General features: G+C 35.2%; 1 protein-coding gene across 2 annotated transcripts in view; it reads left to right on the forward strand.

Annotated features, from left to right (window-relative positions):
* Window positions 1-22,844, forward strand: part of robo1 (roundabout 1) — a 328,848-nt gene that overhangs the window by 303,092 nt on the left and 2,912 nt on the right. For both annotated transcript variants that reach the window (XM_070108281.1, XM_014248079.3), the window contains exons 14-21: window positions 11,130-11,222; window positions 11,434-11,632; window positions 15,190-15,311; window positions 16,536-16,688; window positions 17,060-17,381; window positions 17,959-18,179; window positions 18,302-18,518; window positions 22,567-22,741. In XM_070108281.1, coding sequence (XP_069964382.1) covers window positions 11,130-11,222; window positions 11,434-11,632; window positions 15,190-15,311; window positions 16,536-16,688; window positions 17,060-17,381; window positions 17,959-18,179; window positions 18,302-18,518; window positions 22,567-22,741 — 1,502 coding nt within the window. The remainder of the gene's footprint in view (window positions 1-11,129; window positions 11,223-11,433; window positions 11,633-15,189; window positions 15,312-16,535; window positions 16,689-17,059; window positions 17,382-17,958; window positions 18,180-18,301; window positions 18,519-22,566; window positions 22,742-22,844) is intronic.

Below are 22,844 nucleotides of genomic sequence, written 5' to 3' on the forward strand. Positions count from 1 at the left end.
CAACAACAAATCCAACACAGGACCAGCACCAACTACTGACCCACTTTTTAGCGTAAAAATTGAATAAAAATCGTATTTTTCTGCCATTACACAGCAGAGTCACCGAAGAATTCGTTATTTTCCTGCACAGTTTTTTTTGCTATTTTCTGAACGCCAGATGGCGCATGAACTGCATAAATTTTCGGTTGGAAAACGCATAAATATTGCGCGTTTTTTACGTTTCCCATTTGGGCAGTTTTCGGTAAGGATTGCACACCTGCGTCAATAAGCGAAAAACTGCGAAGTAGAGAAAGTTATATGCAGGGAAGAGTGTATAAATATTGGTTTAAAGTACGAAATCGACGTGTGCAGGGCAAGTGAAGAGCGAAAATTTGTAGAAACATTTTTTTTTTGTTTTTTAAAGAAGAACTGAAACGTAGCGCGCTTGGAGCAGCGCAGCAATTGACCCAAATTGCAATTAACCGTTTTAGTGTCAAGCTATCGAAGAATAATTGAGCAGCGCGAAATTTATGCGCCAAAAAGTATGCAGTGAATGCGCTAGAGACGTGAAAGCATTGCTTGTGTGGGCGTTAATGCGTACATAACCATTATCCTTCAGCAATTAATTTATGGAGACAGCGAGAAAAATAAATACAAAAGAGGGTTAATTACAACAAAATGCTTTCCAGGTGGCAACATAGCTGGATTTCACGGATTAGAAAGCGGTTTTCCACACCAATGGCAAGCAATTTTATTTTCTGTTTCTTGTTGTTATTTTTTATGAACAAAACATAATTTTTGTTTGCTGCATGAGCGATTATCATAATTCCTGCCGCAACAGCAAGCAGCAAGTAGTCGAAAAACAGTGAAACCCCTACCAGCACTCATAATTATATACATTTGTATGAGTAGCAAGCGCCGACAAAGCGCCACAGGATATTGTATGTATGTATATGTATGTGCCACAGAGCAAAAAAACCCACACATAATGTGGGCCGTAGCACAAATTATCATTAAAATAAAATATGATGTGCAAAACTAGAAACACTCGCTGCCGAGTTAGCGTCTTACGGCAACAAGCGCCACACAAGCAATGGCTGTCGCATAAACACACATACACATGCACACGAATGTATAGAAACTCAAGCCTACTGCAGTGAAAGAAGAAAATATACCGATGCTACTAATTTGTGGCAAAGGCTGAGCGCACAGGTTCAGCGCAGCAAGCCTGCGGCGGCATACACTTCCGTTATTTATTTATGATTCCGTTACAATTTATTGCGTGAATAATTTTTATAAATTGTATGTGTGGCAAGGAACAAGAAAATACAAGCAAAAGAGCAACAAAAAAAGGGAAAAGCAAAAACAGATAAGAATATCCGTGCTGAAAAAGGCCAAAGAAGTTACAATAATCACATGTATTTGTTATTGTAGCGCCTGCATATTCTGCCAACAACACACTTTTTGCTGCGCGCACACAAGAAATTGCGTCTATTGTTGCCACATATTTGCATTGCGCCCAAGCTATTCAGGCCTGCACACGTGTGCGTATACATACAAATCTATGTGGCCCATAGCACACACACACCGTCACTTAACTGGTGAACCTTAACTTTGTATGTGTGCGCACTCGCCTCGAAGCGCAGTTTTTACACTGCATTAACAATGATTGATATTGCCACTTAGCATCGCTGAGCACAAAATAAATAAATAGGTGTGTGCGGCAGATTGCCTGCTTTCATCTCGAAGCTTCAAGGCTTATATTTAGATATGTGATAGTATTTATATACATATATTGTATAAACTCAGTCGTTTTGCCGTAAAGCGGCAACTTAGCACCCAAATATTTTCAGCAGCGCCTCCAGCTGTATTTCCTTATGACATTCTCCTCTCCCACGTGCACCGCTCAAACGTCTTCCTTCCACTTACATTCCTAACCGCTTTGCAAGCTTTGTTCTTTTCTTTTTTGCCATTTCTCCATATTCAATGATGCAAAGAATTCCAAAATATTGTATTTTATGCCACCTTGCTGAGTGTGTGCCACGCCCCCTCGCCTAATAACATGTCAAGCTTTTGAATTTATTGAGGTATGTAAGCGGCCACATTTTTTTTCTACAAACTTGCTTCGTTACTTTCCGTATTTACATTGCTTATCTTGAGGCTTAGCATACGTAGAGGAGCGCTTGTGCCATATTCACAGGCTTATATCAATATACATTACAAATATATGCGCAAAAATATATATGTTTGTATTAATATGCGTAAGTGGTTAGGCGTGCTTGCAGGAATATCGAAATGACATCAATAATTTTTGTGGCTATTGTTTCGTGCTCCCTGCAGAAATGCTTAAGAATATAAAGAGTTTGAGAAATTGTACTTATGTATATAGAATATATAGGTGTATATATCTATCGCAAATCCTTTGCTTTGTGTCATCACACTCGCAAACAATTTTTAATTTCACTGAATATCTTAAGTTGCATTACAAATTTCTTTCCGTAGCATACCTCAAGGGGCTAACATTACTTTTGCACATATTTTATGCATATTTTTGATTTATATAATATAATTGAAAATATTTATGCATAAAATAAATATTATTCTTTGATATACTTCGCATGCCAGCATCCTTTGTTAAATTTTATAGGTAATTTTTCTCAGTGTTCTACTTATAAATGCCCCTCAACCTGTGTAGCAATAAAGAAATTTGAATTATTATTACCCATTATTTGTTGTTTCGGCTGAATTGCCATTTTTTCTCAAACCACTTCGCTGGAGGCGCTCAACCTACATTGTTATTATTATTATGGCATTTTTATTGTTGTTCGCTTGCTTAGCTGCTGTATGTCGGCTATATCTGTTGGCTATGCTTTAGCCGTCGAGCAAAAATATTAAGTCGAATTACTTAAGTTTGCCTGAACGGTAAGGTCGAAGCTCCGTTTAATTTGCCGGAACATTTTTTCCTTTTTTATTGAGGATTTTTAGTTATAATCGGTTTTAGATGATTTTCCGTTGGAATTTTTTTGGAATGCTTTGAGATTTAACCGTTTTGAAGCATATTAATATGTTTCAATAAATGCGTGTTTTTGTAAAACTTTAATTATTATTTAAGGTCAGCCTCTCGATAAAGTGAGGGAAGTAGATAATTTTATATATATCACTACTTGTATATTCAAAAAATTTTTGGTTTCAATATTACAAATAATAAATTTTCAGTATTTGTTAGTTCATTTAATAAAAAGATATTGAAAGAGTGTTGTAAAAATGCACTTTAATAATTTAGGTGTACACTAAATTTGTCTACAATTTGCGCCATCTACTATAGTGAACTTCTCTGGAAGTTTACTTTAGCTTCATTTTACTTTCTCCGAAATTTTCACTTAAAATCACTCCATATCGCTCATGCCACGCGCACAAACTACTATACAACTATTGTTTCAACCTTTTTGTTTTTTTTTTGCCATATTTCTTGAAATTTCTGCAGCAAGTTTCACAAAAATCTAACTTTTGCTTCACTGCGCCTAAAAGTGTGCTTGAACTTGCAGCCATACAAATAAAATGACTACACAAGCAGCATTGTGAGTGTGTACGTCATGTTTTCTCTGTCACCAATGCTCTGCAAAAATTGTGCGTTCATGAAATTGTTGGAAAATGTTCACGTTTCCTTGCAACATGAAGCTGCGAAGCTCAAAGTTTTCAACTAACATTTTCTGCATTAATTTTTTTCCAATTTTTATCGCTTCAACTAACACATCTACATGCTGTCTTAATGTGTATAGAAGCATTATAAAAGGAGGCGTCTGGCGGCAATCAAGCGAGTTGGAACAAAATGCCAAGCACGAGCGGGCGCCGTCAACTAACCCTCATCGCGGTCGACAGCATCATTATTATCGACAACGCAGCACTGTGTACGTGTGTGTTTGTGTGTGAGTTTGCTTTAGAGGTGAGCGTGCACTACGGAAAATGAAGCAACTTGCAGCATGCAGCAAGCCACAAAGCGAGGCACAAAAGTTGGTGGAGCTGTTTGTAGCGGTAGCTGAGGGAGAAGCTACCGAAAAATAAAAGCAAAGAATTTGCGGAAAAAATCTCGAATAATGGATATGGCGATTGCAGAGATCTGAAAATCGCAGCGAAGCGTAGGCATAAGGGCCAAGAAGTTATGGCCTCATAGCGCGTAATAGCCGCTCGTTCGATATCGACCGTTTCAATGACAGTCACCACTACCCTCAGCAGTACCACCACAATCACTAAAAATGAAGTTGAAGCTATGAAAAGCCTGGCCGGCGCTTACAAATCAGGCTTTTGAAATATGCAATCAAACAAAGTAACGGCATTTGACAGGCAAAAAATAGCGGCTTGCGTCAATGCAATTTCGCTGCGCTGAAAGCTGTTTGAGTGCGGGAGAGCTGACCGGCTGTCAGTGAAATGTGGCGGCGGATTTTTTTTTATTAATTTTTTTTTGCGTTCTTTTTTCAACTTTTGTTGAGTTCGAACACTTTTTTCTACAAAATTTTTTTTTTAATAATTTTAATATTTTGCGTTGTTGCGTTGCCTTAGAAGCTGCAATTTATTTAGAGAAAAAATAAAGTACCACACAATGATGCAGCTAAATAAAGAGCGAAAACTGATATGGCTTTACGGCGAAAAGCTACTTCAAGTTCGCAGACAAGCTCGAACAATCGAGCGGGTCGCTGCTATATACTACTGCCACTGTGTGCAACTTCATTTGTCTGACCGTGAATGGAAAGAAATTACAATAATTGTTGCTTTTACTGAGCAAATTGCAAGAAAGCAAAATTTTGAAAAGACAAATTACAACGTTGCTGTTGTTATTTTACAGAAGGAAGCTTACATCGTGCTATGAGTTTTGGTTTTTGTAAAGCCTTCTTGAAAGCATGTTGTCTGAAAAGTTGCAAAATTTTTGCTATTAGTTGTTGTTCCTGCTGCACTTCATTATCTCAATTGCTGTCACTCTGTGTCTGTGTCTGCTTACGATCGGTGCGTTGGTCCTTCAGACTATTTTATGTTCTTGAAAATTGCTTAATTTGTTCTTGTAATTTTCTATTAATTTGACTTCAGGGTTTAACTTGTTGTTAGTAAAAGGTGATAATGTAGGTGTTGAGCCAGTTGCGAAACATTTAATTGCAAATCCTGTATGGTATGCCGATTAAAGCATATCCTTATATGCTTACCTTGAATATGCAAAGTGATAGATAGGTCGATTGCTGGTTTCATAGAACATCAACTCATAAGAAGCAGTAAACAAATGGCATCAAAATATATATTCATTAATAAGTGTAAAAGCTTTTTGGTTAATCATCTGAGGAAGATAAATAGATAATTTCCAAATTAGCATAGATAAACATAATATCTATAAAAAAATAGACTAAAAATTAATTTATTAATCTTTAAATCATTAAAATGTATTTTTCGATTAGCACTCGCAAATTATTACGAAATTGTACCACAGCGCCATCTAGCGTAAGCTTTTGTTAATAGACTTTCCATCAAAAGTGAATTCCACTCCAGTGTTACTAAATATTAAACTATTCACATAATTCAAAGTAAAATGTTCGACAAAAAGTTCTAATATAAAGTTATTGATGGAGATAATTTAAAGTATTCTGTTTATAACAAATATTCGTCTTTGGTCTTGGGTCATATTTTGGAGTTAGTCGCGTGAAACTGAAATCGGTGTTTAAGGCGATCCTGATGCAAGTTTAAATTCATGTACAGTAAATGATTCCCTCATGTTCAGATCTCTTACATATAGTGCTGCAAAAGTTCTAAATTATTTTTCTTCAATACTTTGTTTCATATTACTTCAGCTTATAACTTGCAGGTAATTGTCTTTGTTAATACTGCTACACAATCTTGTGAGCAAAAACTTGATATCTGTTCGAAATTGATGTATTTTCCAAGTCGCGATGATTCTGAATTGTTGCAGTGGGACTGTTGCACTTTTCTTTTGATGTCAGTAGCGTATATTTATAATCTTCACCGATTGTGAAGTTCTTGAGGATATCATAACTGTTTTTAACACTATTTAACAGCTGCTTTGTGATGTTCCTTCGCCGCGGAATCACTTTTCGTACTAAGAGTCTCGCGTTATATACCAATTAAGGCAAAAATGAGGAATCATTTTTTAATGGCGATTCGACAGTATCCTAAATTAATTTTGTTAATTTTTAACCTGAAGAAAGGGTATATTAAGTTTGTTAGAAGGTTTGTAATACCCAGAGAGAAACGTATATGACCCTATAAATTATATAGGTATACAAAAGATAAGTGTGACGAGTTGAGTCGAGTTTGCCATGTCCGTGTGTATATAAACGAACTAGACCCTTCACTTTTTGAGATATTGATCTGAAATTTTTTACACAACGTTTTCTCTCCTAAGTGCTGCTCATTTATCGCAATCGCTGATATCGGACTACTATAGCTTATAGCTGCCATACAAGCTGTCCGATAAAAATCAAATATTTGTATGGAAAACTATTTTGTTTGACAAGATATCGTGATGGAATATATATATATATATATATAATGATATAAATTATTATTCAAGACAGTCCTGCAATCTCCAAACTTATTATGCAGATCGGACCATTATAGCATATAGCTGCCATACAAACTGACCTATCACTGAGCTAATCAAGTTAAATATCTTTATATACGCGTTAATGCTAACCCTTAATTACACCTGTGAAGGGTATCAAAGCTTCCGTGCAGCCAGAGCTAACGCGCGTTCCCTTTCGGTTTCTCTGAAAGGATTTCTTTTTCACTCAATTGGTCTCGTATTTGTTAGATAATTGCGTGACGGAGAACGTGAAACTCTTTAATAGCCTATTTTACTAAAAAAATAATACTGACATCATTAAGCAAAAATCTGAAATAAAATTTTGCCTTTCACTGATGCAAATCTTCTCAGTCAAATTCATTTCGCGTAAGATTTTCAAACAGATAATTAAAAAATATTTTTTCATGACACAAAAGCCGCGAAAATATTGAAAAAGTGGTGAACGTTTAATGTTTCTGGCTTTACTGATATGATACAGAGGCGCAGCGTGCGACCGACTATTGACTACGATTGTTGTGGCACAACAACACGCACACATATGGAAGAGTGCTACTTGCCACCGCCGCAATGCATGTTCACGCGATAATTGCGCCTTGTTAGAGATTGAAAGGCATTTGTAGCAAATTTTTTTTGGGTGGTGTGGCACGAAAAAACAGTGGCATGCAACGCGCTGAGCGCAGCACAAGCAACTCTTGCCACATAACAAAAACACACATATATGTGCTTGTGCGCATGTGAAAAGTATTGTTGGTCAGTGAAGTGGCAAGGCACAGTTAGTGGCAACAATAGCAAGCAAAACAATTGCTGCTGTTCGTGCAACATGCATATGTGTGTGTGTGTGTGTGTGTGTGGAAAAAGTGTCACAAAGATTTCTTGCTGATAAGCAGCCGCTTTTTATGCATTCGCTGCTATAACTGTGCGCCTTGTCTTGTGGCATATACACTTGACTCGCAGTAGCTGCCACAACAGCAGTATATATGCATGCAACAAGAACACACCGTACAACATGATTTCTGCTAAACGCCTCGACTTTTGCATAATTTATGCATGTTTACAGTGACAACAACAACAACAACAAACATGCAAAGCGGTTAAGCAGTCAACAGCAACAACAACAGCAGCAGCAGAAATAACAATGTCTGCTTATGTTAACGTGCATATTTGTTGCATGCAACAAGCGCCATCTGAAACACGCTGCCAATGCGGCAATCGATCTTTGTCCAGCTGCTTGTTGCAACGACTTCGTGCCGCTTTTTTATCTCCGTCTTTGCAGCTACTTTCATATGCTAACACGGCGCTCTCACCACATACCAGCCGTATTGTGGCATGCCGTTAGCCGCGGAAAAAATACAAAAAGTGTAAAACGAAACTTTTTTTCTGTCAGCTTGGTCGCATAAAATTTAAATAAAATTGAATTTCATAAACACGCGTGGCAGGCGGCGGCTAGTAGTGGCTTTTTAAATGCCGAGGAGTTGCAAAGCACTCAAAAACAACTGCAACAACTACAAGTCATTATGCATAAACGCTTACGGAGTACAGCGTTTTTACAATACTCTCGAACACTTGCCACAAACCCGCTTGCCAAATGATTTCCCGTTTTACTTTTCATTTACCAATAGAACTTTTTTCTCGCTTATTTTTGTGTGTTTGTGTGCCTCAGAAAGTTGTCATGTCTTCATTTCACACACTTTTTGCAAATTTATTTTAATTTTTCCGCATTTTTTGCACAAATGTCTTGCTTATCTTGAGAATTCCATGTCACGCGATAAAGTGGCGTTAGGAGCCGATTGCACTGCAACTGCACGAAGCAGCCGGCAAATAAAACGGCTATGCTACTGTGCAACTTACAAGCGAAAAGTTGCTCAACAACAGATTTAGATGATTTTTTTTCGCTTTTAACAGTTTTGTGCAAATTTTTTTGGCAGCTGTTGGTGCAGATTTCTATATATTAAAAGCAATTGTACGCAATTAGTGACGTCATCATTTAACACAAATTCATTACGAGATTTTGATTAAATATGAGAAATTACTCGAGAAAGTGAAGTCGAGTTTATATGAGCAAGACATAGGTGCTGCCGAAATTGTTTGTAGCACATTAGAATTTTCAAGAGTTATTCTCTAAAAGCTGCCCATTTATTGGAATCGTTGATATCAGATCACTATAGCATATAGCTGCCATACAAACCGACCTATCAAAATCTAGGTAAAGATTTTTTTTTTTATACTCTTTTACGCTATAAATATACAGCTATGAAGATATGTATTTTAGTTTCGGTGCAGCGGAAGTTAACGATACTTTTAGATATTTTTATATCTAAACTATCGAAATGTTATAAAATTTCGATTTTTTTTTTCAAATTATAGACTACTGTTTAAGTGATATTTAAACAATTTTAAATTTATTTTCTATTAGAAATAAATTCAATAAATAATTGAGTTCAAAAAGGTAATGACAATAATTGCAACGTATTTTTTCTTTAATTTTTTAATATTTGGCAACCCTATTACGAAAACCATAGAAAAATTCACTGTATTCTACATGTTTCTTAGATCGTCAGTACTGTTGTATTAAAAAAAGTTATGTCAAAATATATAGTTATATAATTTTATTAAATGCATTTGTTGTCAATTTGTTTTTCATGGCGACCTTTCTTAATAAATCGAGCCAAGGCTACAAAGTGCCTTTCAAAATCTTCAAATTTATTGAGCTGAAATGAAGATACAGAGCCATAGACTTTGCAGTTTGCCCGCTTGAACATTTCTATTCAAGTGTTGCATTCATTTTAAGCTGGTATTTTATAACCAGCAACAAGTTCATGAAATAAATTAGTGATTACTTGGCTGTAAGAGCCCGTATTTTCTTTACCCGAGCCATTTAAGTCACTGCGGTAATTTGTTGAATTAAATAAGGTGTATATAACTTTAGGTCCTATCTGTCTTTGCTAAAAATGCTCTAGAAACTTAAGTTGTCAACTAACAAAGGTAAGCTTGAAAAGAATTATAAAATATCCGCCAAGTTTTTGTTTAAATATATTTAAGCATGCAACAACAGTCAGTGTTGCATATAAAATGACAAAAGCACACACCCCACAACAAAAGACACAAGTGTTGCAGATGCCGCTTGAACTTATGTGGCAAGCTAAAGAATTTATAAAAGAAATCACAGCTGACGCATGTTTATTTACTTGTAACGCCAGCGATGCGTTGCTGTCGTATCGTATTGAACCGTTTATTGGGGCATGAAGCGCAAATATTTGCAACAGTTGCAGCGGCAACAACAACATTGAGCACTTGCTGCATACTCTTGCATGTATGAATATAATATGTTGATAGCAAATAAGTGCAAAAAGCAATATAAATACAACGATCTGCAGCAATATGCTGTTACAGCAAATACAAAAGCAAAAAAACACATGCGGCAACAACTAAAAGTGCTTAATAGCGCAAGGTTTGCAACGAAAATGGACGATAAATGAAAAACTTTACACTTTTTACCAATCAAGCGCGGCCATTCATGACTTCACTGTGAAAATTTATATAAGCATACATATGCATACATGTAGTTATGACAAGCGGGTTGCACACACAAACATATATACGCGCACACGCACATATGTATTTGCAGACAATTTCTGCCTGGCATTGATTTGCAGAAAGCGGCTTGTGGGTGGCGTGCAAAAAATTATTTCATTATAAAGTCATTAAGCGGCAAATTACACACATTCATCGCCACACAAGCATATCTCTACATGTGTGTGTGTGTGTGTGTATGCAAATGCAAGCATTATCGCCGCTCATCCAAAGCTGCGGCAATTCGGACGGCGTTGCCATGCTCTTTGTGAAAATTACAATTGTTGTTGTTGTAAAAACAAAATGCATAAACATTACAACGGTTCAGGCCGTAGCGTATAAATTGCGAACAGAAATTTAATTTCAGTTGCAATCAGAATTTTTTACGTTGAATATACTTTCAATAAAAAGTGCAATTCGCACAGCTGCACATATACATACATACATACACACATAATCAAAAACAAAATATTGCTGGCATATATTTCTGTAAATATTTCACAGTTATTTTATCATATACACATAGCAAAGCGATATACAACGACTGAGCGCCGTAAAGTATGCTATAAATTTACTTATGCGACTAATGTGCTGTGGGTGGGCGCACGCTGTGCGCGTGAGTTCGCCGTTATTGCGGTCGAATTAAGAACTGAGGCTGGGCAGTTAATTTGCACAGCGTTGCCATAATTGAAAACTTCATTTATTTGCTGCAGAAAACAACAAAATTTAAATAGCACAAATACATGTAGCTTACATACAGACAACGCGCACACATACACATTATATTTATGCGAATATAACGGTAGATGTTTACGCATATAACATCTTTATAATGGTATATACATATATACGCATATAAATGTATATGTAGTTAAAACACTTTTTATAACTCTCTCAGCTTTATTTCCCAATATACTCTTTAAATTCTACCCACCATTTCAAGTGTGACCGCAATTTTTCATTGTCTTTATGTGTTGTGTTTTCTTTTTTTTTGTTGCAGGTTGTCGAATTAATTGATGCCGCAGCAATTAATTCCACCGCCGTACGTTTGGACTGGGTAATGCATGTCAGTGTGACGGAGAAATATGTGGAGGTAAGCGCTCTCTTTGTGTGACTTCACAAATACGCACATATACACATTTATACACATATACCAACATATATAGAGTTGCATTTCATTAAAAGTATTTATATGCTCTTAATAGCATAATTAAAGTGTTTACTTGACTTGCTCATTAATTGTTCGCTCGTCAATTGCACGACTTTACGCTTATTCTCTTTTACTCTTTCACTCTTTGCCACAGGGTCTTTACATTCGTTATCGCGATATAAGCGCCAATTCACAGCAATATAATATTTTGACTGTACTGAATCCTTCGATCGAATCGCATGTTGTCGGCAACTTGAAGGAATATACGAAATATGAATTCTTCTTGGCGCCATTCTATCAGACGCTGGAGGGTCAGCCAAGCAATTCGAAAATTGTGCAAACTTACGAAGATGGTGAGTAGACCAGTATTTGAATATTAGTCAAAATTAAAAGTAAGTCTTACTCAGAGTTGTGAATTTTAATTAAAAAATTACAGTTGGGAATTAAAAAATTTTCATTTAAATTTCGGATTAGAAATTTGAAAATTATTTTTATAATAAAGATTTTTGGGATTACAAAGTTAAAAAAAAAATAGTTTTAATATTAATAATTATACAATAATAAATTATTTTTTAATGCTTTATTTGCGACTTTGCAAATACTACAGCTAAAGGCTTGTGAGTTTAGCGTGAATATAAAAGAGTTTTCTAGAGTTGATTCAGCGTAAAAAAAAAAAAAAGTTGTCGATATCTTGAACTTTAGAGAGCGTTTTGAAATTTTTCATACAATACTAGACATACTAGTCGACATATAGATGGCGCCACTAGAGTTTACTTTGTTACTTTTTTACTGTTTACTTTGGAACGCACCTCGTAGTTATGCATAAACAACAGAAGAGAAACAGAAGGAGTCAAAACGTAGAATTAGCGATCAGAGAAGTGGCTAATCGAAGACGCCTAAAATTAGTAGAATGCAAATACAAGGCTCTAATATAATATCTAAAGCCTTTGGGATAGCTAAAGACTTGAAGTTCTCACTACTTAGCAGAAAAAATGAATACCCATACTTCAAATAATATAAGAAGACTTGCTCAACCCCAAGTAAAGTTGTAAGTACCAATTAGACTATTCACTAAAGTTGCCTGCTTTCTATGTATTGGGGCAGAACAAAATTTTTCATATTAAGGCTGTCAACACGAGTCAAAGTCGGCTCTTTGAAAAAAAAAACAAATTCCAAAAATACTGCCCTGATTTCTTTCGTATTGATATCGTTGTTAAAGTGACTAAGTGATCTTTTTGCTGATATGCGTATTTATATACTTTCCTCATAAAACTTATGAACTTAGCCATTGAATAAAAATCTTTATTATCACTTTCTTCATAATCCAATTTTTCAAACACTTGCTATAAGCCTTGGCTGGAATAACTAAAAACACCAGCGAATTTTGTTTATTTGTTTCGTTTTGGGTAGTTTTTGGAGTGCCATTCGCTCTATTGTTGGATAGTTTCGCCGTCATATTCATTAACCCACGTCTCGCCACCAATAAGGATTCATTTGATTAATATAGGATTCTATCAATCATATTATTTGCGACCTTTACTCGACGACGTCGTTTTTGCAAAAGCTTCAGGTCTTTTGGTACAAGTTTAACCTTGATTCATACCCAAAAAATTAACCAAATGTGTTGAGTCGATCCATAGGAGATGTTGAGATCATCTGCTATCGCTCTGATGAAAACATTACAATTTTCGAGCTCTGTTTCTTGAACTTTTACAATGCTATCCTCATTAACAGATGTGTATGAATGACTTACATCAGGCAAGCTTTCGATGACTTCATTACCCTCACTGAATGCTTTGTGTCACTAAAATACTTTTGTTTTCCACAAAGTGGACTCCCTAAAACACTTCTGTAACATTAATAATGAATTCGTGGTCATGTGATTCCATTGGAAACACAAAATTTCAAGTAAACTTATTGTCGAATTTTTTCATAATAAAAATCGCCAAACAAACTTTTCGCGGCGTATGCAAACTGCTCTCAAACACATACTTATTGACATTTTAAGATCAAATTTCACGCACGAACATAGCAAAAGGTTGTAACAATATATGAAAATAATGTATTGATTTGCTAGACGCTCGCCGCTTGAATGGACCAGTTTAAGAGTCTACTAAGAGACCATGCTTATACAAATTGATAGCAAAAATATTGGAAATACTCGAAAATGCTTAATATGTTGAAAAATTAATATGAGTTTTATAAGCTCATTTGAAAAAAAAAAGTTGGAAGGTGTTTACAGTTTGTTGAAAACTGTATATTTACTTGCATCATTTATATGCATATATGAACTCCTCTGCTCTATAAACTCCACTGAAAAGTGGTAATAAATTTACAAATAATCAATAATATATACAACAGTGTTGTTGTATTTCTATTTACGCGCAAAACAAATATTTATTTAGGGATCATGTCTACAGCATAAACTCTGATACTAAACTCGCCATAAGCACTAAAATATCAAATAATATTAGCAGTGAATATAACACAAGCAGAAATTTATAGACAACAACAATGCTAATAAATCAATTTGAAACAAAAAACATAATATGCGGAAATAAAATATGTTAAACTTTACAGATATTTGCTGAAAACACTCAGGCTTAATACATATAATCAAAGCGCATAAAAATATTTGCAAAGCATAAAATTAATTTTTTTTTGTGAGCAGACGCTTAATGCTAACGCAATACTACCCAAAACGGGGAAATATAGTAAAACTTTAATTTCAAATATTTAACTAGTTAAAAATTTCGCCAAAACATGCATGTGAATGCTGCTTTCATAAAAACTATAAAGCAAATACAATGACATGCAAATAAATACAGAAATACGGGTGAAAAAACAAACACACAGTGCAGAAAAGTAAAGCTTACGAACGGAAATGCTTTTGGAAAAATAATCATGCATGCAAGCGTATGTGTGTGCGGGCGGACATGTGTTGGTGCACGTGCGAGGCCAATAACCGCAACCACACACACGCACTTTTGCACGCTGGCAAACGCCGGCAGCACAAGCAGTATACACACATACATACATACATTTTTGCATATTTCATGGCATTTTCCACCAGCAGTTTTTCCCGTGAAACACCAATTTTTTCGGTTGACTCACTTTTTCTACGTTATGCTGGTACTCGCTGTTACTTCACAGCGGCCCCTACACATATGCAACAACATTTTGCAGTCAAGCTTTTCATTATTAACAAGTTCGATGTGCTTACTGCCAGAGCTGCCATTTTATGAGTACACAGGCAGACTCTTAACTGCACATGTGTATATGCATATATAATATATAAATGGTGTTTTTTCGGAGGTATAAGAATATTTTTTAAGCTATTGCATGAAAATAAAAAAAAGGCAGCAGAAAATGTGGACTGGCCAATATTTTGTTTTGATTAGTTTGCAAATTTTATAAAATTTATGGATTGCATAGAGCAAGAATCCTTGACTTGACCGAATGCCACAAAATATATTGCTCAAATAACAATCACATGACTTGTCACTCTTGAAAAGTTTCGTTCGCCAAAAATTCGCCTTAATCAAGTAGAACTAGACAGCTGCGTCTTTACATATATGTTTTTTTTACTCACGAGTTAAGTTTTGTGTTTTTTTTTTTTTGTTTTGCTTATAAATTCGCAAAACCTGTAATGCGCATCATTGTTAAAAAACTTGTTCTCTGTTGGTTTCTAGCACCGATTATAAGTTTTAGACAGCAATTTCGACAATTTTCAAATGATACTTCTAGTCACGTGAACTTAAAGTTCAATATATTGACAGCTGGTTTAACATCTGTCAACTTAAGAAATTTTGTGTCGCTAACAAAAACACCCTATAAACAGTAGTTATATTTGCTAGCGTGTATTAAAAACTTTTTCAAACTTTACGCTCTTCACTTGTGTTCATTACAGTGCCCTCTGCTCCGCCGGACAACATTCAAATTGGTATGTACAACCTGACAGCCGGTTGGGTGCGTTGGTCACCGCCGCCGCCGCAGCATCACAACGGCAACTTGTTGGGCTATAAAATCGAGGTAAGTGGCGGTGTATTTAAAAACTCTGTTTCCACCTATATACAGTTATATGCTCCTATAAATATTTGATTTTTTGTTTTCGTGTTTTTTATTTCAGCTTTTTTTTATTATTATGTATATTTTTTTTTTTTTTCGAGTACGCTCACCAATGTAAATGTAATTTTGTGGCTGAGCGAGTGTATAAAGTTTATGAAAATTTAATTTGAAAACTTTTTTCTACACCATAGACATACATAACGGTATATTGTGTTTCTATGATGCGGGTATTTTCTATTGAAATTTCAATATGCCGGCGAAAAAAATGCGACGAAAATATTAAATTCTGCAAATTAAATTTTCATGGTATTCAAATATTAAACGATTTTGCGCTTTTTGACTGTTGATAATATTTTTGTAAAGTGAGTAACAAGAGCTTTTTGTTTGCACTGAAAATTGTTTCTAATTAATTGCGTGAAATTGACAAACCAATCAATATATGCAGTTTTGAAACTTCTTAATCGAGTAGGACGTTAATAAAAATTTATTGAAAAATTACATTAAAAATCTCTAAACCAATTACAATTTTTTAAAATTTAATTTAAAATAAATAGTAAGTAAAGAATAATATTTTTAGTGCTTAATTTGTAATATTCAAATTCGAAAAAGGCAGTTTCAGCTACACTCTAAATGGCTATAACTCAGAAAATATAGCGAATATTCATTCAAAATTTTGATAGGTTATCTTTGAATGTATAGACTATCGATATATGCAAGAATGAAAAATTTAGAATTTTTCGAAATTTTACACTAAGTAGTTGTGCCAGTAAAAATTAAAATGCAGAATTACAAAAAATTAGATCTTAAATGGTTATATTTCATAAAACTTACAACCAAATTTACACTAATTAAATTTTAATTTTCAGTTTGACAAATTTTTTACTAAATTTAAAATAAACTCTACTAATAACTAATAAACTAATATTTCGATATAAGAAACAGCACATAATTGGTTATGTTACTAACTAACATCTAGTTCTTAGACGTAATTATATTTTTTAATTTAATTAAAATGTTTAAGAAAAAAAAACAGCTGATCATTTATGAAATTGTGAAAAAAATTATTTTTTATCTATTACTTTATATATTTTCTACTCAAGCCTTCTAAGTAATAACAACCCTTACTTTACTCACTTACATTTATTTTAAACTTAAACAAAAACCTCCTTTATATCTTTTTCGAAATAGGTCACAGCTGGCACTACGCTCAAGGTATTGGCCAATATGACCTTGAATGCAACAACAACTTCCGTGCTACTCAATAATCTTACCACTGGCGCTACATACAATGTGAGACTAAATTCCTACACGAAAGCGGGTGAAGGGCCATACGCGGAACCGGTAAGTCCAACGATCATAATCAAAACCACAAAAAAAAAAAATTATAAAAATAGTGTTGCAATGTGCTAACGAACATGTATGAGTGAGTACCGAAAAAAAAGATCTTGTATAGTTTGGAGCAATAAGAAGTGATAGTTGCTAAATTTTGACAAATTCAGCTGTTTTTACAAGTATGACGAAACTTGAGCGTGAATCCGACAAATATTAGTATGCGATAGTGCGGTTGCATATATTAATACATACATATTAAAAAATTTTAAAATATAATTTGTAAAACCTATGTTGATGCCAGCATTACTTCACAAATTTAAACTACAATTTTCTAACTCCACTCTCTCTTTTTCTCTCTGTCTCTTTTACATTCTCCTTAGGTCTCACTATTTATGGATCCTACACACTTGGTGCATCCGCCACGTGCCCATCCTAGCGGCTCGCATAGCGGCATAGCCGGCAGTCACGGTCATCCAGCTGGTGCTGGTGTCGACGGTGGTCATTATGCTTATCATCCAGCTGGCATGCCGGACGATGCCGCCACCACCACTACACATCATAAATCAACGAATGTTGTACATCAAACTTGGTTTATGGTTTTGGTGATAGTCTTTCTGTTGGTCATATTCTCTGTCACGGTCGGTGTAATGGTATTCTTTAAACGACGTCACAAGCTCACCAAGGAGCTGGGACATTTAAGTGGTGAGTAGCGAAGATTTAAATACATTTTTGTTTTTCAATTATTTTTAAACAGGGATGACATTATATACTTTTCTTTTATATTTTCAAGCGTAAATATATATTTTTCGATTGACAAGCTTGCTTGCAGCAATCAATTTGTTATGAGAAAGCAAAAAAAAATAAATATTCGCTTGCTGCTTCCTTCATATTTTTCTCTCATTAATTCGTCAAAGTTCATTACCGCAAAAATCGTGTACAACAAAGCTGTTGCAACATGTATTATATACATACATACTTATGGTATGTGTCCTTCTCGCGCACAGCAATTAATTAAAATTTGTTCGGTTTGCGCGAAATTCCTCTTACATTATTACAAAATTAATTGCTGCCACATCTTCACTCATTTGCATTCACAATTGCGTAAAATTCCATTTTATACTTCGCTTCATGCAAAAATATGTATAGCTGTATATAATATATATAGATATGTATATAAAATTAACGAGTCACCGAAAATTGTCTCCACTGCCATATTTAATCACCAAATTTGCATGTCTTTCACTTTGTCCACTCACTTTTATGTCTTTCTGTACTGCAGTAGTCAGCGCCAACGAAATCACCGCGCTCAACATTAACGGCAAGGACAGCCTGTGGATTGACCGTGGCTGGCGCACCACCGACACCGACAAGGACTCCGGCTTGAGCGAAACGAAACTGCTATCGAATGCGAATAGTCAATCGAATTATACGTCAGATGGTGGCACCGACTATGCCGAAGTGGACACGCGCAACATGAGCACCTTCTACAACTGCCGCAAGGTAAGTGTGAGCGAAAGTAAAAAAGCTGAAGTAATTTTAAATTATTTTTGTTAAAAGTGAAAATATGCAATTGCCATTCATTACTGCATTTACATTTGCTGCTTCTTGCTTTTGTTACACAGAGTCCCGAGAATCCAACGCCATATGCCACGACCATGATTGTGGGCGCTTCCTCCACGGAGACCACATGCATGAAGACCTCCTCGTCGAGCACTGATCAGGATTCGGGCACGAATTCACCACACTCCGACGGCAATACAGCACAGTGTGTGGGCGCGAATGCGTCTGGTGTGCCAATTGTGGGCAGCGGCAAGCACAACTATCACCCGTATCCACCAGGTTAGTACTGTTTGTGAGCAAATACTTATAAATGTTTGATGTGTTTTTGTTTGGTTTCTTTTTCTAAACTTTAATTTGATTTCAATACTCCATGCTTTATATAAATTTTTACATGTTTTGTGTAATTTTACATATTAAATTTTTGTTCTATATATCATGTGCCATGAACGATTGTTAATACTGGTTTTTGTTTAGACTTTTCTAATTTTCATCTTTTTCACCAAACTTAATCACCTTAAGTTTCTGTTTTAGTTTTGCATGTCACTTTGTAAGATTCTTTTAGTTTTTTTTTTCAGCATTTACTTTACTATCTCACTATCTCTAATTGCTGTCTGTCAACTGATACAATTTTTGACTTTTGAACTTTTAATCTCTTGCTTGCTACCTCTTTCTATTCTTCCTTATGTTCGACTAAATTCGAATTCAGCTTAAATTATTTTTCAAAAACAAAAATATCAAATATTAAAGTGCCTTGTCTTCACTTGCCATTTGGTCATCACTTTGTTCGAACAGTTTCCTGTTTTTCTCGTTATTGATATCCGAGCAATACACGCTACTCCCGGCAAGCTTAAACAGTTCTAACCCAGTAGAACACAGAATAGAAGTTGAGAATATTCCGAAGTAGTAACTGTGGTAATGTTTAAGGGAATGTGTAACTTAACGAATAAATATTTTTTAAATTTGTTACACTGCTAATAGCTAGCTAGTACGCATATTTTCGTATATAGGCAGACAAACGGACGGAGTTCAGATCCAGCTAAATCGACTGAGCTCTCTATATACATACATATGGGGTGGGGTCTCCGACGTTTCCTTTTGGGTGTTACAAACTTCGGGGCAAGCTTAATATACCCTGTTATGGTTATAAAAATGCAAGGAAATTAATACAAATGAATAAACCAACAGAATATTAATACGGAGATCCGCCTATATCCAAATACACATGCAAGCAATCAAAGTAATTAAGTAATAAGTCGATCTACTGCTGGGTAAATGCAAATTCTCTAACTCTTATTTGCGCACATGTATGTGCCACAGGCATAGTCATTCATTTGGCCGTGTGTGATTTTTATCCGATTTAGCAAAAGATTTACTATCAATTTACGTTTCACTTTATTCTCAACTGACAGCAGCTTTTACTCCGCATCCACTTCTCTCCTGCTTTATTTTCACAAAATGCTTTGTTTTGATTTTTTTATTTTATTTATTTTATTTTATTCTTTTTTTTGCGTTTTTTTTAGTTTTACTTATATTTTCTCTTTTATGTTATCACAGCATTCATGGACTGGCTGACATTGCTTTTGTTTTCGCACTCGATTAGATTTGCTTAAAGAGATTTCGGCGTTTTTTGGGTTTCCAAACGATGATATCCTTGCTGCTCCTTATTTCGCTTATTGCAAGCAGTTTTCTATTGTATTTGCACTGCGCGCTTGCATTTAATATCATTTATAGTCACACACACACATATACATCAGCATGGGTGTATTTATATTTTATTTTCAGTATTTCCCAGCAAATCGTGTGCCAACAGCCCGTCGTCTATTGCCGCTGATTGCTATTGACAGCTGCTCAAGTGGCGTGTTGGGGCGATAGATCGGGGCGCACGGCAGTGCTGCTTTGTCCGCTACGTTTCATTCAACTGATTGCATTGTAATTTCAACCCCTGCAGCAAGGATTTGTGGAACACTCTAGCTTTAAGTTTTTTTTTATTATTTTGTATTTTAACTTCTTTTCTATGCTGTGTGGCACTGCGCTCGTGTATCGCCTGCCATTATTATTTCTTGTGTGATTTGTACCGTTTATCCTTCGCTAAGTTGGCATTTCTTGTATTTGCAAAATTAAAAATTCAATTACTTGCGGCAAAACTTTGACTGCATGCCTCACTTTGCTGCTCCTCCCCTTCGTGCCGCTTCGTTCGCTTACGTCCCTTTTTATTTCGCTTGTAATTTTTACTCTGCTTCACCATTTGGCCTTTGAAGTGTTTCCTGTTTCCAAGTGTTAGCTGAGTAGCGGAGCATTGTGCGGGCCTCCATTGTATGCATGTGGCATGTGGAGAATTGTGAGATTGTAAATACTTTGACTGCCAGCCGTTGGCAATTTGCTGCTTTGCCGCAGCAGTTGAGTTGCTCTAGATTTACAGCTGATAAATTGCGGTAATGCCGCATTAGTAATCTGCCCTCAGTACCGCTAAGTACTTTATTTAGTGTCACATTTCTTATGTCGCAAGGAGTAGGTAGTGGCGTAGTTTTTACTGGCGGCTTTGAAGGAATTTAAATTGCTTTGTGGCATCCGGTTTACATATTTCACTAATCTTGATTTGAATATCCTTGTGCATACATGCAAAAGTATTACCTAAGCTTAAGGAAGGACAAGATTGAAAGATAAACGATATTCTGATGAGCGAATATGCTTTATTTGAGGTAATCTTGAGCAAAAACTGTTGAATGTATAAAAAAGTTATCGAAATTATTGAAATCAAAAAAAAATTTACTATAACAGACTCATGTCCTCCAGTAGTTGGTCAGAATTACTCATAAAAAATAAAAACAAAAACCTCTCTAGAAAATAATTTCGATTAGGTGCAAGCCACAAAAAACTACGTTCCAGAATTAAGAACGAAAGTTGGGTGTATGATACTGTACCGAAATATACCAGGGGCTCATCACAATACTCTTAGTGAGTTTTCAACAAATAAGCTGGTAAAAAGCTTACTCACCACGAAAGCTCTGTAACTGCTAAGCTTTTTTTAACGAAGCTTTTGCCCTCTAAATTTAAGCGAGTATGAAAAGAATGCCGAACTAGGTTAATTTTCTCTGAAGATATGTAATAACACTGGCAACATTTTAGAACTAAAAATATTTGAAAGTGGAAAACCAAATCAAGAGAATGACTTTTTATGCCTTTTCAGCAAGTTCCAGCTCTTCTGAAGACTTCTAATCGAACTTGGTTTCGGTTACTAATTCCTGCACGTAATTTCTGCAGTAATTTTCAAGAGCTATTAAATATGCAACTCTTCGTTTCAAGTCGCTTGTTTTATAATTCACCACACTGAACTTTATGCAGTGGTCCAGCTTATGCTACTGCTTTGCCGGCATTAAGTTCTTGTGAGTGTTCGTTTGTCACTCGCTTACTTGAGTCGTATCCTAGAGAATCTGTTGGAATACTCCAAAGCTTATAGTTTGTAGAATTTTTGAAGTCCAACCCATATTGACGATTATTCCAAAGCCTCGGATTTTTTTGGACTCCCAAAAAGAGGAAACTACTGAGTTATACACTGTAGCGCCTATTTCTCGAAAAATTTTCAGAGTATTTCTAATACTAATACTGGCTTCGCCTTGATATTACGCCTGCGAAAAAAGTAAACCATTGTTTTGTATTAGATATTCCTTTAGTAAATTTATTTACGACAGAATTGTGCTTTTGCTTTTACAGACATTTCCTTAATAGTGTCTTCTATGCAGAATGTTTCAACTATTAGTTAGGCCAAATGCATAGTTTTAGGAGCAGAAAGTATACAACTTCAGCAATTTTAAATGTTCTAAAAAGATTTGGAATAAATCTAAATATACATAGATGAAAATTTTTATTATGAGTCTCTTATATGAAGTGACAACTCTGTAAGAGACTATAAATAAAGTTTCTCTAAACATGGATTTCAATACATATTTTTAGGCTGATATTATATTTTAAAATTAGTGAATATTGTTTTTTTTGAAAATCGCTTCAGTTTTTGTTATTTCAAATTGTTACTGGATATTATAAACTTTTAGCTCTACTTCATTAACTATTTCTTACATAATGATTTTTCTTGTCATTATGCAATATTTAGATTAAATATTAATTTATTTTAATTAATTGCTATTGTAAATGCAACAGAATATAGCGTCTAATCCACAAATATTGTCTATATTACAATTTCATGTTCCCTCCAACTTCCGGTTCCTCAACAAACAATTTACGCTCAACCAAATACTTTGATGTTCAATGTTGTAATTATTATTGTGTTTGCTGTAAAAAACTTGAAATAAAAAAAATCCAAAACTAACAGAACAATTTAATTGGTCAGAGTTCTTGCCACCACCACCGGAGCATCCACCACCACTGCCAAGCGGCTGTAATGGTGGCGGCACTAATACAGGCGGCGTAATCTACGCGCCCGGTTCACCACAATCTTCACGCAAAAGCTCCAAGAGTGGCGGTTCGGGCATGTCAACACATCAGAGGTAAGTTTCTAATGCTTTATTGCACGCAGCGCGCGTGATTAATTATTGCTTAACTACAAAGTATTTAATATGATTTTAATTAAATGAAAAATTTCCCGAATTC

Source organism: Bactrocera oleae, chromosome 4 (assembly GCF_042242935.1).
Source record: "Bactrocera oleae isolate idBacOlea1 chromosome 4, idBacOlea1, whole genome shotgun sequence".
Classification (NCBI taxonomy): domain Eukaryota; kingdom Metazoa; phylum Arthropoda; class Insecta; order Diptera; family Tephritidae; genus Bactrocera; species Bactrocera oleae.